The sequence below is a fragment of the Halyomorpha halys genome, unplaced genomic scaffold (genome assembly GCF_000696795.3).
Source record: "Halyomorpha halys isolate HHAL.00 unplaced genomic scaffold, Hhal_1.1 Scaffold168.1, whole genome shotgun sequence".
Classification (NCBI taxonomy): Eukaryota; Metazoa; Arthropoda; class Insecta; order Hemiptera; family Pentatomidae; genus Halyomorpha; species Halyomorpha halys.
The window spans coordinates 1,017,494-1,035,961 of NW_027111025.1; the positions used below are offsets into that span (position 1 = coordinate 1,017,494).

An 18,468-nucleotide genomic window follows, 5' to 3' on the forward strand; every position below is an offset into this window, starting at 1 on the left:
ATCCTCCGAGGCGTCTGAAAAGAAGATGGCCACGAGACCTTCTAGTTTAAATTAATGTTTGAAGTACCACCAATGGGTGGTTCCTTCCCAAAATTTTCAAGTGTATATGAAACATACTACATATTTACTTATTGTATTATTTTGTGCAGTTGTAAATTACAATAAATAAATAATTAAAAAAAAAAAAATTTTCATAACTAATTTAGAATGTAATGGTAATACGAGTTCAAAAATACTTTTTTCTAAGGGTATACAGGTCTTATATATATTCATTTTCGGGAAATTAAACAACCCTTAAAATTTCAACCACACTTTAATTATTAATTTGATTTTTCAGTCTCATGACCATTTTAAAATCAATTTCTCGAGTTAGTACGCTGGTCACTTATTTAGTATTTAAATTTTATTACTACATGTATTCAAATAATATAATTTTAATTACAAAATATTTTTTTGTGATTTTGGATCTTCTGGATATTCATTTTGGATTATCCTAGTTGTCCTAATTGTCGAAAAAATATAAATAAATAATAGGAAAACGACGAGTGCTCAAACACACGAGACTGATTTGAAAATAGACATGGGTCCGAAACGTCATCATATTAATAATTAAAGGAAATTTAATTTTCTTTGTCTTGTACATATATTATTTGATCAGTTTTATTTTATAATAATTTTCATATTTTTATTTATACGAATCATGATAGTATTTTATTTTATTTATAATTCCTTTATTATTATTATTTTAGATTTAATTTTTTCTTTTAATTCAGTAAGTACTGTGGTGATAATTTACATTTCTTTCCTCCATTTTTTTTTCTTTTGCTCTTCTATTTCTGTATATATTGTATGAATGAATATTTGAACACTAATACATAATGCTCTTACTTTTTGACAGATTGTATTAATTCCCTTCAATAAATATTATGCAAAAAATATATATATTTATTAAAGAATGGTTGAAGTTTTAAGGGTAGTTTAATTTCCCAGAAATCATTATGTTCAATGTAATACGAGTATTTAAAACATATTCATAGCCGTTTCTGATGATCTTAAAATATAAAAAACTTTATTACAAAAAATATATGATAAATAAATAAATAAATTGAATGAATACTGTAGTACACGTTTCTGTGTTATTGCGGATTCATCACGGGATAATGCTTTATATTTAAACATGAAGAGATAAAAGAAAACGTCTATGAAGCAACCACTGTTACTAGCAGGAATAAACCGCTGACGAAATAATCCTAAGCATTCTAAGCCGTGCTTAGCCAAGCTAAGTCCTATCTACTATTTATAGGATTGTACAACTGTTCACACAAAGAGCTCTGTAGAAAGCTGAATCTAACACCCAAAAAGTCTGTGATTATATAAGCGTTTTTTAAAAAAATGACTTCCTTTCTCACACTATTGCTTCAACTTCCTACGAACAAATAAAATAAAAAAGAATTAATCTTTGGTAATCCAGAAATATACAGACAAAAAACTTTTCTATTTTTTTGGGAAATCTGATTAAACAGAATAAAAAGTAATTTCACGAAAAAATTATATGGTATGGAAGTTTTATATTTTTCTGACACGAATTTCACTGAATGAATATCGTAGATGAGTTTGCTGTGGGAAAACTTTATCTCAAGAACCATGAGACGTACAGATGTCTATAAGCAGTAAACTTAAAGCTAATACTTAAAACTTAATGGGCATCTATATGTCTCATGGTTCTTGAGATAAAGATTTTCTACAATAAATTAACCAACTGCCTTTTCAGTGCATTTTTTATGGAATGCAAAACAGTGTCGTGTATAATCTTTTCAAATTCTCGAGACTGATATTTATTGTTTAAATAAATGAATTGGTATCCAGGTCTGGAAATAAAAACAGCACTAGAGCAGAACGCAACTAAAAATCAACTCAAATTCGAGTTAGATAACACAATAATTTTACATAAAGAAAAATAATACGTTCATAAGAAAAATATTTGAGTCTATTTATATAGTGAATTTTAAAACAGACACAAGGAATTTGAACCAACACTATGGTGAGATTTAAGCAAAATCAAGTTTTTCAACAATCGAGTTTATCAAGTAAAAATATGGGTAAATTGTACATTACTATTTACAATTAACTTTAATATGAATTTTAACGATAAAATAAATAAACATTTAGACCAAAATACAATTTGAAATTAATCAATGATAAGCCTGGCATAAGTATTTCGAAGGTTCAAATTGTTTGTTGATAAGATAATGTTAAGTTATAATATTATAAAAATATAAGAAATTAATGAAATTGTGACAAAATAGGTAACTAGATATAAGTTTAGGCAAGGTTATTAATAATTATTATGATTCCTTATTAATTTATTGTTTCATAGGGTGATTTGACTTGTAATTAATGATCTGAATAGCCTGCAAAACGTTTTTCAATGTTTGGATCTGAGGTATAAATTTATACTTAAGGTAAGTTAAATCATTAATAACATTGCTGTTGCTAAAAGTGTTACAAATAAATGTATAATAAAAGCTGTTAATTGTTAGGTTGTCCTTAAAGATGGCCAAATTGGCCGAAACGTTGGACTGTGAAAGAATTAATAAAGAGTGTTGAGACTTAATAATCTTTACAAATTTTTATTTTCACCTATAAATCTAGTTTAAAATAAGCAAATGTACTATTCAGGCATAGTATGTATTGTCATGAAAGAGACAGTCCACAATGGAGTATCTTCCTGACGTTAAGTAAACTATTTTATCACACTAGGAGGTCTCGCATCCTACGCCGAGCTACGTCAAGGAGGTCATGTATTGTCTATCATATAAATTTATTGAAATGTCCATGGAATGTGTTGTGAAACCGTTTGTAAGTCATATGAATTGAAATTTAGTAAATTTCATTTATTGAGTAAAAAATTGAAATTTATTAAATATAAATATAGTTAAATAAATTGATTTATTTAAACAATAAATATAGTTTGTCAATTTGAATTTGTTTTGTAAATTTCAATTTTGACTCAATGCATAAATTTTCATTAGATGATAGCAGATATTCATCGTCCTTCACAGTTACTCAAAATGGAATAAATAATCCTTAAGATTTGCCAACGGCAGGAGAGCGATATCTGAAATAGAAAGTGAGTCACAGTATACAATTAGCCCAATAAATTCTGGTTTTCCTTCATGAGAATTCATTATATAAACAATAACAACTGCTTTCCTGAGAGCACTCAAGGCCGCAGTATATAGAGTATGTGTTTACCAAATCGATTAGTCCGGAGATCCTTTGAAGGAGACACATGATTTAAATAGTGTATATCGAACATGCATTGCAAACTGAATACATAAAATACATCGAAATATGAATGGTGAGTTCTTTATGGTTATAAAGTCTTCTGCCACAATAGTTACAAAGTACTTTAGTAGATAGTATATACTTATTTAAATAGTAATCTATATTAAACTACAATGTTACATAAAAATTTTTGTTTCAGACAGATTTATTTAGTAATTTTAAAAAACTCACAGTAAGTTGTAATCTACCATATAGTTTACTCAGTGTAGATTGATAAAATGAGTAATTGGAATAGAAATTGTAAACTAGGAAATGTAATAATTGTAACTGGTATCTGATGAAGATTAATTTATAAATTGCATTGTGTATTCATAATTTAAGAAGTTTAAAAAAAATTAACTAATGATCAATAATTTGATTCAGGCAAAATGGCCTGAAATTATATTAATTACAAATTTTGTCTGAGATAGTATTATAAGATCCTTGAAAATGGCGGGAGTGGCCGAAACGTTGGAGTGATAAGATAATAAAAAAGTGTTGATACCAAATGGATGTTTTTTTATGATATACGTTGTACATAATAATAATAATCTTTATTTATTCTAGGATTGATCCCTCTAGAATAATTTACAGGCGTTAAAATTAGGCTTTAGAGCCTCGGAGTAAATTACAAAATATAGATGAAATTACAAGATATCATAAAATAAAATAATACAATAAATTTAAAAATATACAAATGAAAACCATAATTAACAGAATATATAAGATAATGATAAAACAAATAAAATAAAACCACTTGTCATATCATAAAACATAAGATGACTTCTGATAGTAAATAAAAAGAAAAAAAAATGATAAAAAATCAAATACAATTAAACTAAAAAGTAATAAATGAAAAGATATAATTTCTGCTAGTGTACATATTTACAATTGTAAATGAAGATCTACGACATGAAATACAGAAAATATATAAAGCTTTTTTGAAACTTTTAATTGTTATTCTTCCGAAAGTGGGTGGACAGAACGTAGTCGAAGATACGGGATTTGAAAATTGGAAGGGTATTAGAATTACAAATAAAGGAGGGAATAGAATTCCATAGGGAAGAGGAATGGATGAGGAAAGATCTACCAAAGGCTGCGGTTCGATGGGCAGTTACATATAAGTCTGAAGTCCATGAGCGGGTTTTGCGGAAATGCACTGAGGATTTAAATTGAAGGATATCTGAGATGTACGATGGATGGAGGGATCGGATAGCTTGGTAGAGAAAGGAAGCAAGGAAATATTTACGACGGAAGGAGGGGTAAAGCCACTTCAACTCTTCATAAAATCGGGTGACAGAGGCGTCCCTGGGGACCCCAAAGATGTATCGTACAAAGCAATTATTTAACCGTTTTCAGACATACTTGAAATAACTATGGGTTCAAGGTCTAAAACGCTATATTTTTATAGATTGTCCAATTTAGATGATTTTTTTTTTATAAATATTTAATTATCTTTCTTGTAAACATATATAGAATTTACCATAAAATGTAAGTTATATCGGTATTATAAATAATAGTAATAACCTGAAAGGAAAATGTAGCAATAGAACTAGGCTCAATCCGTCTCGATCCGAACTATAGACAGAATGCAGAACTGCGTAAGGCCAACAACAATGAAGAACCGAACAATGAAAAGACTCATTCTGAATGCAGCAATCTCCGCTACCATCGCGGAAGTTTCATGGCCGTCGAGAGACCATTCAGAATGGAAACCACGCTCCTCGCTAAAAAATTAGAACAAAGGGTACACGGAAGGAGGCTGTCAATGGAGTACCGCAAATATAGTCGCGGAACGTGAGTCGACCCCAGGAGTACATGCACGAAGAATGGGGAAGTATTACGGCAACTGGAGTCTGTGAAAGATAGTAAGTTTAGGGCAAGAGGTCAGAGTTAAAGTCCAAGTTCCACGAAGATAGTGACACCTTTCACATCCACTATCGTATAAATTACACATTTTATTATGACATTACTATCAATCACTTGATAGTTGCTAATACTATCAATTATCTACGTTTGGCAATCAGGTATCTACCACATGTAGATGGGAATTGTCTCCCAAATAACCTCATAATACTAACTTTATACGACAGGAATCTACGCTTTCAGTCTAAACTATTTACCCTTATACAGAACCAATAATCTTATGTTTTCTATCAATAGTCAAATAGAATGTAAATGAAATATATTCGTATTTTATTTTAAGAATTGATTATTCCGATTTATATGAGCTAATAAGATACTGACTATAATTATGTACTATTTTTTTCTATTAGTATACAGTTAACCCTTTAATTGGATCTCAAACTCTCCAATCCCGTACCACAACCCTTGAAAATGGTGTCGAAATTGGAATGGTGTCGAAGATTAAAATAAATCCCATGAAATCACCTATATTCTACCTCGTAAGCCTGCCGACTGCCCTACAGTATACTTTAATAATGTTGCTCTTAGCCCTGTAAAACAGATTCGCAACCTTGGACTACATATAGGCAAACGACTAATTTGGAATCCTCACACGACTGAAAATACAGGGAACTGCACGTCTATTCCAATTATTATTGCACTTACTAGACAAACGGTCTAAGCTTTCTTACAACTCAAAATCCTCAATGCTCCTTACTTTGTCACAAATAAAATCATCTACAAAGACCTTAATGTTCCATATGTAACCGATCTGGCCCGAACCAGAAATCAATCCTTCCATTATAAAATCCCTAACCACCCAAACCCTAGTTCCTAATCTTGCTTCCTCTTCCATTTCTGAAAATTCTACATGGTGCTTGAAAAGAAGATGGCCTTGAAACTTAATCTAAAATGTTGTTAGTGTTCTACCAGTGGGTAGTTTCTCTACAAGTCAGTATCATGGCATTATGATCTTACATAAAATTTACTAATTGGAGAAGTCAGCAAAGAACAACATTTCAGGTCTTCATCAGGGGTTATGGCGTGGAAGGTAGGCCTGCAACTCGTTTTAAATCTAGAACAGTTTTAGGCCTACCTTCTACGCCATAACCCCTGATGACACCGTCGAAACGTCGGCATAAAATAAATAAATATGGTTTTGCTTATTTATGTTGTTCTTTGCTGACCGCACCCCCGACAAACTTCTCCAATCATTAATCTACGGTCAATTATCTACACCTCATAAAATTTACTAGATGTATTATTGTGTAAATACAGTTGTAAATGTCAAATAATTAAATTAAAAAATGATACTGGACGTCATAAGCTCCTCAAAGCATAAATAAATAATAAAAACCATGAAATTGCGCCTAACTTTTTGTTTCAACAAATTTAACTGGCGGGAATACATTACAAAAAAAAAACTATAGCTTTAGAACCGTGAACTAAAAGGAATATAGTTCATAGTGTAATGTTCGTAGGCAGGTTTAACCACACTTCACCAAAAGGTAAGAGATGGTCATATGAATAATGAAAGTGGTTGAAACACGGTTAGAACTCCCATTTCCATCTCGCAGTGCAAGGACTTGACTTGTTAATGGCTGTCGTTGGCGTGGGAAGTAATTGGTCCAATGCTGGTTGTATGGTCACTTTCCCTGCTCGCCATTAGCAACCTGAGTGGTTGCATTGCTGAGGCGTGGTTCGTCACTCCAAGTCATCATCATCGTAGCCTGGTTAATATTTGCGATTGGCCTACCTCTGGGTTAAATATTTCCACATAACATTGCCACCTTACTTATTTAACGTTTGATGACAAAGAAACGCGCATAACAAACTTTTCCTGAAAATAAACTGATTTTTTTGTATGAAATTCAACAAAAAAGTACATAGTACAAGAGCCCAAGAGGAGAAAACAGTCAGTTATTCCGCCTCAATGTTTGATTACTTTAATGAAAACTATGAATAATTGCTAGTCAATATTAATAGAGGGTACATTTTATGTTACTATTTATAATTTTAATAATAAAAGAAATGAAAATTTAGACCAATTTGCAACTTGAAATAAATCAAATAAAAGGCTAGCCTGAGTGTATGGAAGGTTAAAAAAAGTTAGTTGATAAGAAATTGATAGTGGTAAGTTAATCTAAATTTAAAAGTATAAAAAAATAATTAGACATAAGCTTAGGTAAGCTTATTAATAATTAATATGATTCTCTACTAATTTATTGTTTCATAAGGTGATGTGGCTTGTTATTAATGATCTAAGCAGAACAGCGTGTAAAAAGTTTTTAAATATTTGGAACTTTATATTTAAGGAATGTTAAATTATTAATAATAATGTTGTTAAAATTGTTACAAATGAATGAATAATAAAAGTTGTTAGTTCTTAGATTGCCCTTGAGGATGGCCGAATCGGTCGAAACGTTGGACTTTTAATGAAATAATATAGAATGTTGAGACAACCTGGATACTAATTGATTTATTTAAGCAATAAATACCAGTCTCAAGAATATGAAAAGATTATATATAAAGAGCGTAGAATAGTTAAAACGACACAGTTTTACATTTCATAAAAATGTACTGAAAAGTTAGTAGTTTGTGAATTTATTTTGGGAAATCCCAGGAAACATGAAACATACAGATGAACTAAGTTATAATTTTAGTTTTAAGTATTAGCTTTAATTTTATTGCCAATAGACATCTGTATGTCTCATGGTTCATGAGATAAAGTTTTCCCACAATAAATTCATTTACGATATTCATTCATTCACAAACGAAATTCATTCATCCCACGATTTTTCAGTATATATTTCTTCAAATGTTATTTGACTATTGAGCGTATATAGATTTACTAGGTCTAATATTAGGTTTTCTAGTATTGTTGGTAGTTTTAAAGATAGGGAGTTCCGTATGAAAAAATTATTTTTTTAACGTTTTAAAACAGCCGCCATTTTGTATTCCCCTTAACAATTCTTGGATGACTGATCAATTTAGACTTATATGTAGTTTTCGTTAAAATAATACAAAGTTGGGATGAAATAACTGAATTTTTTCCGCCGGGGACCAGTAACGAATGTCCGTGACTCGACGTAGTCATTGTGACCATATCCTCCTTGGGGTTAAATATTACAAAATAAGATTTTCCCTTCTTTTATTTAACCTTTGCAGCATATAAAGCAATACTCATAACTAGGGATAGGATTTTTATGTGCTAAAAAATATGAAATATATACATAAATATGTGCTAATAATTTGTCAAATATTTATTCAAAAATATAAATTATTAATTAATTAGTAATTTTATAACTTGAAAAAAGTTACATAAATATGTATTTATTATATATAATATATATAATAATATTTTAAAGAAATTATGTTAAAATATGTACAAAAAATGTACTTAGAGAAAAGCATAGCTGTTCAATAACAAGACATTAATTAATAATTGTAATTAAACTAGGGAGTGAAACAAGACTAAGATGAGAAAGGACCATGGGAAGGGGGAACAGAGAAATGGGTTGAGGAGTAAACAAACAAATTCTAGGAAAATGCTACTGGAATAAGACATTTCCTCTTTTTTAATTGTTTCTGAGGAATTCTGGATGTAATTCTGTGTGAAAATTTATTATTGCTACTGCTTTTAATTTGTGTTCAAAGATGAAGATATAGAATTTTTACGCACTATTCATGATAAACGATAAATTTCACCTTTAAGTTTCTTGCGTTCTTTTGAATTTTACGTAGTTGCTGCGAAAAATGTATTTACACTTGAACAAATAATTTCAGAAAATATGTAAAAAAGGCCAAATATTTAAAACTATGTGAAATAAAAATGGCTTCTTTTGGCCAGAAATGTCTTGAAATATCTTTAGTTAGTAAGGAATCGCAGATATCATGGTCAGGTAAAAATATGTGAAAACATAAAAATCCTATCCCTACTCATAACAAACACTTTTCCAAGGAATACACTTCTTTTTATGAGAAAAACAAGACCTTATCCTTCCCCTAAACGCTGAGCTTCGTCATATTGCAGTTAGGAATATCGCTGGCAGTATACGATCGGCGGAAAAGAAAACCTCAACGGATACCTAAACGAAAGCTAGAAAGTAGACAGTCATTTGGAACAAGGCCATATATGTCAGTAAAACTTTGTGGCCGTCCCTAACCCCAAATGAGAAAGCTCTCATTCTCGAATAATACCAATAACAGTTAAAGGAACAAAACGTAATAATTGGAAATTCTTCGAAGATTATAAAGCTTTCATAGGAAAGGAGTCTTCATTTTCTATTTTTTATTTAAACTCTCAAAAGGATAAAATAGCAGGTTATAAAGTCAAGATTCGCATTGAAGATTTTTCAGAGTATACTTAATTTTTTTTTAAAACAGTCATCAATTTCCCAATTTGAAATTAATTAATTAAGATAGGGAATGATTTACAGTCTCTTTATTATCTCATTTTCAGGGAATCAAAGGTTAAAAAAAAGAAATATTTAAATCAAAGAAGTTGGATGCACAAATTTTATTTTTATTTAATATTTCAATAATTTTTTATACATTTAGTATTAGTAGTCTTTTCTTTCTGCCTTGGTACATTTGAATTCAATAGAATAGGAGCCTCTGAGGGTTCCAAACTATTTTGAAGTAAAGATAATTTGAGCTTGTTATTATAATAATAAATCAGTATAAATTATATAATATGTTATAACACAATTAATAACTCAAAGTTTTTTTTATATAACCCACACACATTTTAAATTTTTGGGTAAGAAGCTTAGGGGTAGGAGGTCTCAGGTAGAGAGGGGATAAATTATTGTGAAGTTTGGATAATACGGGTCTCCAAAATCATACGAGTACTATTGCTCAATCATAGGTAAAAAAAAATTAACAACACTAATTGGTTGATCTGATAGGAGTTGGCTCAGCAGGAAAGTGAAAAAGTTTAGTTGAATGCCGTTAATAGAAAGTTCGACTATCCCGCAACACAGTCCAGTGTTGTATACTAGTATATCTCCGAAGAGAAGGGATTTGAAACTTCAACTTGAAACTTGCTCTTTTATTTGTTGATTAAAATGTCTAAGATTACAGAATATCTCTATGGTATTCTATAATAAAATTTAATATTATGGAATTATTTGAACTAATTAAAATTAGGCATTCCAATGAATATTAATGTTCTAAATCATTTGCCAATATAGGTAAAAAATACGACTTAATCCTGCAGTATAACTTTAATAACAATATTTAAAATAATTTTTTGGAATAAAACATATTCTATAGTTATGAGTGGATTACAGAGGATATAAAATTAAATATTTTCTAATTATGAATGAATTACAAGCATTATTTATGATATATTTATATTTTTCCCTTATAGTCATTATAGTTATTTTAATTTTTATAGTAATTTAATATTTTTTTTATTACTTCAATTAAACTTTACAAAGTTTACAATCTGCTTTAATTTGTACAACGCAGAGCTACATTTTGTAATTTTATGTAAGACGCTTAAAGCAGGGCTGGGTAAAAGACAAAAAAGGGGAAGTAAATTACTGTGAATTTGGCTGTTACAGGTCTCCAAAATAATACAAACACAGTTGCTCCAAACACTTTCATCCTTTCATCTATCTTATTTTTTTCATCTGATTGCTAAATTATTACTTCTAAAATAATGAAGGAGTTATTAATAATATCTCATTTTCATAAAACATCATACCTAAATGTAATTCATTGGTGCAATCTGGGTGGAAATACTGCAATGCACCATAAATTCATGACTTCATTTGATCATATCACTGTTTAGATTTAAATGACTACCACCGGACTAAAAGCATTATAATGTATTTACATTATTGAGAGTATTTGTTAATTTGCATTATATGTATGTGTACAAGCATTGCAAATGGATTAAGATAGAATAATTACATTATACGTCTATATACTATACAATAATTATTTAATATTAAGAAAATAAAATTCCAGTAAGAATTATTTTATCATATATCAATTGATAATCTAGCTTAATATCCTTATTTTGTATATGTATTGTTTTCAGAATATAATTTTTTATATATTTGTAATGTTTAATACTTTTTACATAAAATAACATTAATTTAATAAATTACTATAAAATATTCGAACTTGTGAAATCAAAAGGAATAAAAATCGGAGTAAATGCTATAAATAAAAGTTTAAGTTGACTTTCATTAGCAATTTGTATGCTAAAAAATACTTAAATTATTTAAGTAGATACATTTCCAGGTCACTATTTAAAAAAATATAAATACCACCAAATTGTATTGTTAAATATAAAATAGAGATAAAGATCCTAAGCCATTATAATTACTAGATAAAGAGAGTTAAAGTTCAATTTCATCTCTCCTTAAGATGTGCTAATACGCAACACTGTACTGTATTGCGGGATAGTAGAACTTTATGGTCACGGAGTTCAGATATTCTTTCCACTCTTTCCTCCAGGTTCAAATTCACATCAAATCAACCAACGTTGTATGATAAAATTAATTTTTTTTACTTTCGTAAGTGTTATATTCAGATAATTGGAAAAAAAATATTAATAAATTATTTTTGTCCAAATGGTAATTTTTTTTGGGAACATTCTTTGAAGTATCAGCCTATTTTGCATTTCACAGACGTTTTTTATTAAACTCTGTAGATTCTTAGCCTTTGTGATACATAGTTTAAATAAAAACTTTTTAAACAGTAAAAATAAACCTTTTCTGCTCAGAGCTATACTCAATCGGAAATAAACAAATAAGGTAATCAAGGTAAACAATGTAAATATTAATGTATTCAAAATTAAATTCTTCTTTTTTAAGAATTAAAGATTCATCTTCATTCATCTCATCTTATTTTCTAGATATAGTGCTCATACTATACTTATTATAATACTCCAAGTCCTTAACCTTTCAGAAATGCAGTATTCTATACGTAAAAAAAAGTGAAAATGATTCTTCTTTTTATCTTTGACATTTGTACTTTTAATTTTAAAACACTCATATTTACTGTTAATTTACAATTGATGTACAGTTTTACTACTCATTAATATTTGAATAAAATATTTTTAAAGACTAGCAATCGACGGAGTTTAACACAAAGAACTTCGTGAGGTGTTCATGAAAAAACTGAACATTAATTTATTTATTTAGAAAATTAATGATTACCAATTTTTAACTCTCATCATAGGTTAAGGATGAAAAATAAATCTTATTAACTTCTCTCATAGGGTGATTTGATGTGGATAGGCTCTGCATAAAGGTGAAAAAGAATAGTTGAATGCCGTACTTTAAAAGTTCTACTAGCCCGCAATACAGTTCAGTGTTGCGTACTAGTATATCTACTGCAGGGAAGGGATAAAAACTAAATTGTTTTCTTATCAGTTGATTATAATATTCAAAATATCTCTGCAATATTTTATATTATATAATTATTTGAACTAATTAAAGGCTTTCAAAGGAATCCTAATGTTTTAAATAATTGCCAATATAGGTAAACAATAAATACAATTTATCAGGAACTTTTCAAAATTATATTATTTATGATATGAAGTTTCAAAATCGAACATTTTTGAAAGGAACAGTTTCTTTATTAATTAATTAACACCCTTTTAATTAAATGTTCTTAAAATTTTGAAAAAAATACAACCCATGGTTTTTTTTTTATTTAAACTTTAAAAAAGATTTTCCATAGCTCTTCACCTCTTTCAGACAATTTGTCTGTAAAATCTCTTTTTACTGCATTTTGTGTATTAGGGAGGGCTTTAAAACATTATTTAATTATTTCTGTTAAGTTTTTCTTTTTGCTAATCAATAATTAAACGATAGGACTCAGTATCTTTTTTTCTAACTTACACTAAACCTAAAATTGCAATTAATTTATCTCTTGGGTTTTGCCATCTTTGAGATACTTCTAAAAGTTGAATGACCGTTTTGAATTTTCACAAATTTAAAACAATTATTACCTTTTTCCAATAGAAAATCTGTTATTTTTAGCAATCTGACGCTCGAGCGTTATTCAGACCATCTCCTCCTAGCAAAACCGTTGGTCTAGAAACGGTACTTCCTTATAAGGTAAGAAATATCGTTACTAGAACATGAGTTATATCGGTACAGATTTAATTTTTTAATAAATATATATATATACTATATATAATAAATATAGTAAATCTATGGAAATTAACTCTTGTAGTTATTATTATAATTATGACAACTGGTTCAAGTTATTTTCTATCTATCTATATATGGGGCTACATCCCGTCACCGCGACAGGGCCTCCCCCAGATCTATGGTATTCTCTAATAAATATAATTCTAATTATTATCTCTATTATTTTTGTAATTAAAATTGAGGTAACAGTGTTTTGTTGAAGACTATTGCCAAAGACTTTTGATCGAATCGAACCAAATAACAACACGTTTAGCCCTTGAGGAGAGAACAGTAACGTGAATGAAGAATAGCTAAAGTAGAACCTTCCTTCTGCTGATATCATCGCAAATGTAAAAAGAATTACAAACGAAGCCGATATAATCGGAGGGCCATCAAAACCTGAAACAGCTCGGTAAGATATTTAAATTCTCCCGTCGGTCATGCCATGAATATGAAGTGACGGTTTGAAGGAGAGAAGAAAGTAAATGGCTTCCACATAAACATGATTGGGAGAGTGTGAGTTCATTTTGAAAGTCAGGGGCTTGATCAGATGAAGGCCATCTTTCTCCTTCTTAGTAGTCCGGGATTGCAAGAGTTGTTTAAATAACTTATTAAAATTACAAAAAACTAAAAGTATATATCTGCACTTCGGAGGTAAAGTGATCATATGTTCTTTTTTTTTTTAAACCAATTTAGAGTTATTGCACATTTTTACTTTCACTTATATGTATTTGGAATAGATAGTAAAGGAAAGTTTTGCGATCGTGCAAAATTTCGAATCCTTTTATTTTTTTCCGACGGAAAGCACATTTTGAGGTACCCTAAGTCTAAAAAATTGGTAGGTGTATATGTATATATATATAAACAGCATAGCTAGCGAAAAGTCGCACGAAGCTGAAATTACATTGTAAAGGCGAGTATATATTCTGGGGTGTGACAGCAACCTATATTATCAAAAATATCGACTAACCGAAAGTGCCACCTTATAGATTAGATCTTTTACATTTTTTTACATTTACTCTGACGATTTTGATTAAACCCGGCTCACTAATGTCCAATTAAAAGTCTTCAATATCAGATAGCTCTTACACTTATTGGAATAGTCTGACAAAATCGAATCAAAAAAAAAAAAATTCCTCTAAAAAATTTTTTATTGTGTTTATTTGAAAAATAAACCATACCCATTATTAGTGATAAATACAAAACACTAAATAATTCAAATTTGAATACAAAACTGTTTTTTATAGGTTAAAATAGTAATTACCGAAACGTTGTTCGCATGTGATATCAATAAAAAAGTAATAAAAAGGGTGTTTTTCCTGAAAATAAAATTAATAAAGCAATATTTTATCTTTTCCATCTTTAGTGACTGAAAATATATCCTTTCCGTGTTTAATGGATTAGGTCTGTTTTGGAATCTATCATAAACTGTTGGAGATTCTTAGGATATCAATCTGCTCTTCATGCAGGGATTCTTGAATTACCAGGATAACAAATTGCACGCTAATATTGGAGTGGTGTGTATGTAAGAAAATAAAAATAAAAAAACTTTGCAAAGTAGAAGCAGGAATATACTTTACATTTACTATTTTCATTTCATATTGTATTATTTTTTGTAATATTTTGAGAAAATGGGATTCGCTTACCGCACCATACGCTTGGGGTCACCACTTAGGGATAATTTGGTTACCACTATTCTAAAAGATAAAGCCTGTACGTAACATTATGACTTAATAGTCTGTATTACTTACTCTTGCAAATTTAATAATTGTTTTCACAACGCTGCAAGTTGAATTAGTTAACTAGATCTGATTTTAGGCAAACAGGTTTTTTTTTTTTTCAAAGTTTTGAGAATATTTCATTAAAAGGATGTTAATTTATTAAGGAATGTTCCTTCCTTTTTTCTAAATCCCTGCATGAAGTGCAGTTTGATATCCTAAGAATCTCCAACAGTTTATGATAGATTCCAAAACGGGCCTAATGCATTAAACACAATGAGATCTTATATTTTTATTACACTTAGTTTAGTATTTACATATTTATTTGTTAATTAATATTAATATTAATGGACTTTATTACAAGCTTATAATTTATAGTAATGACTCACCTTTATAGGTAGCTCATCCATCTCCAAGAGCCTGAACTCGAGGTGGTCGTTCTCCTCCCTCAGTTCGGAGACAGTCCTCCTCAGGTCCTCCGCCTCAGACTCCAGCTGCCCGATCCTTTCGGCCAGGGCCACGTTGATCGGGTTCCTCTTTTCTTCCAGTTCCTTTGAACGCCGCTCCTCGTTCCGAAGCCTCCTCGTAGTCTCCTGGAGGCAGAGCTGGAGGCCGAGGTGCTCCTCCATCAGTACGCCATACAGTGTCTCCAGGCCCACCACCTGTCGGCATCAAATTAGTTATATAAATGTAAAATCATAGAGAAATTGATTAAAACAAAAAGGAAATATAATATATTAATAATTTCAGAAAATTAACTACAACTATGATTTCAAAGAATCATTTACTTCATTCTGTCATCTTAATGTTTTTTCTATGCATAAAATTATAATCGAAGAAGACTAAAACAGTAAAAATGCAAAATAATATTGGAATCCCGGTTGTAGCAGATAATTATTTTCTGTTTCACTATAGCCGTGAGTCAGCCCTGTGTGTTCAGGAGCTTTCCGGGGTCCACCCAACCGATGGTACAGATTTAAATTTTTTGATATTTAAATTGGTATAAAACAATATAGTCGGTATAAATTAATAGAAAAAGAACGCAGAAGGAATAATTGATTTTATTTTAGTTCTATAACTTTGAAATTAATCTAAATTGATAAGACCTGGTCTCAAATAGCGTTTCGGAACTTACTTTCAGTTTTTCCTTTGTAGTCCTTTAACAATACTTCAATCCAGTACTACTCTTGAATATTTATTTACTATTGTTTAGACTTAACAAGTAGTATATAAAAATTTTAAAAGAAAAAAATGTTGAATGGGAGAGAAGAGCAGGGATTCCAGAGTCCTGCCTTGCAATTCAATGGGGGTGGTGGGAATTGCTTTTAGGATCCCTGGGCTCACAATGAAAACATTGTATATGTGTATTATTGAGTTTAAGATAATCTGTTTACTTTTTTATTTAATTGATTTACCTTAATTTCCTTAACACTAATCGTTTACTTATTTTAATATTGATCTACCACATATAATTTTGTTTTATATTCATCCTTTTATTTTATTTTTATCATAATTATTATTTATTTTTACTCTATTTCTTTATAAGAATAGAATTATTGCATGTGTACAGGTTTAATACTCATTACCATTGAGTGTGGCAAGATTGAATTGTTATCATAATTAGAAAATAAAATATATAATTAGAGAGAAAATATATGAGAGTGTGTTTTAAAATCTCACTAAGACAAAGTAAATTCTGATTTTTTAATAAGTATTGTAGCTATTCTTTTTCATTTTGCGATGGTCCGAAGCTTTCAATAAAATGGATTAAGCGTAAAGAATGGTTAGATCACGACATTGGACAACGTGGTCTCGACAAGAAGTGGAACATCATCGGTTGGTTCTGGTCTTCTTAAGTCATCAAAGATGATATATTGATTCTTTGACAGAGGAATACTTTGTCATTATTATTATTTCGATGCGCGTGATCTACCTTCTTTAAATCAAAGGTTACCGTAACGTGGTGTTCGAACATGATCCCTTTCTGGATTATAGGCTTTCTGCAATAACCACTAAGGGATGGAATATCGCTGGTTCAGTTTAAAAACCATAACCTAGAAAGACATAATGGCTAAATATATTTGAGTTTATAAGCCAAAGCTTATTGGTTTGCATTGTATTTTAGTACTTTTTTTTTTTTTGTTTTATTTAGTTTATTCACAATTGAAGCAAATTTCATGCGAACTATTACTTCTACGAAGATAAACATCATAAACTACTCAAATGGTTTTTGAGATATCATTTTTTTAAAAAAAATTCACTAACTACTGATCTTTCAGTACGTCCCATACAACATTTTTATGAATTGTTGCTTTATAAAAAGCTATATCTCGAAAACTATTTAACGTAAATAACTCTATTATTGCTCATATTTTAGCAAATTCACTCTTCTTTTAATGACGTTTTCTTAGGTTTTCTTGTGTTGTTCCTACTTTTTAAGATATAGAGCTCCGAATGAAAAATTATTTTTTTTAACGCTTTGAAACAGCCGCCATTTTTTAATCTCCCTACCTGTACTTGGCAGACTCATCAATTTTGACTAGTAATTATACATATTTTTCATTAAAGTAATCAAAAATTGGGGTGAGATAACTGCCTTTTTTCTCCTCTTGGGCTCTTGTGCTAATATGTTAAACAATCGATCTTTCGTTTTTAAAACGATATGTTGGCCGTAACAATCATCAATATCATAAATAACGTGTATATAATACACTACGATATAAATATGGTTTTGAGTGAAGATCATATGACTAATATTAATAGCATATTCTTGCACAATCTTCTAATTATCCTGCAACATGAAGATATAGCAAATAACTGATGAAAACTCATCCAATAGAACCTTTAACTTTAAAAACTGAATATTTTTAGTTTTTTCTGTATTTAAAAAATGAAGAGAATTCATAATTTATCGAAATCTAACATGGTATAGAAAATAGAAGCTTTCTAAACTTCCTTTTTTGGAGCCGTGAATTTAATGAGCTGCCCTAATTTAAATATTTAAAATATCGAAATTTTCTCTCATTGTGATATAGTATATTTATAGAAAACTTAGGCTGAGAAATGTTTTGATAGAAAGTACTGCTATGATGGAGGCATTGAAGGGGTTATCAAACGGTATTCTGCGGTCGGCTGCATCAATCCACTGTTTACTCCGTCGTCTGCGGATAACGGCCGTACCAAAGATGACTACGCCAGAGTGATTCTTAAAAGAACTTTAGAAATATAAAGAAAGTATACTGTGTGATCTATCCTAATCTGTGTTAAAGATTCTACTGTTTTATAAAATAAAAAAAAATTGAAACAACAGTGGAAAATAAAATGGGTTAATTTTTTTAAATATTTATTATTTCATATTT

General features: G+C 29.6%; 1 protein-coding gene across 3 annotated transcripts in view; it reads right to left on the reverse strand.

Moving 5' to 3' along the window:
• Nucleotides 1-18,468, reverse strand: part of LOC106678915 (probable DNA double-strand break repair Rad50 ATPase) — a gene marked incomplete in the record, with an annotated part of 525,008 nt that overhangs the window by 85,734 nt on the left and 420,806 nt on the right. For all 3 annotated transcript variants that reach the window (XM_067049131.1, XM_067049130.1, XM_067049132.1), the window contains 1 exon segment: nucleotides 15,499-15,771. In XM_067049131.1, the coding sequence (XP_066905232.1) occupies nucleotides 15,499-15,771 (273 nt within the window).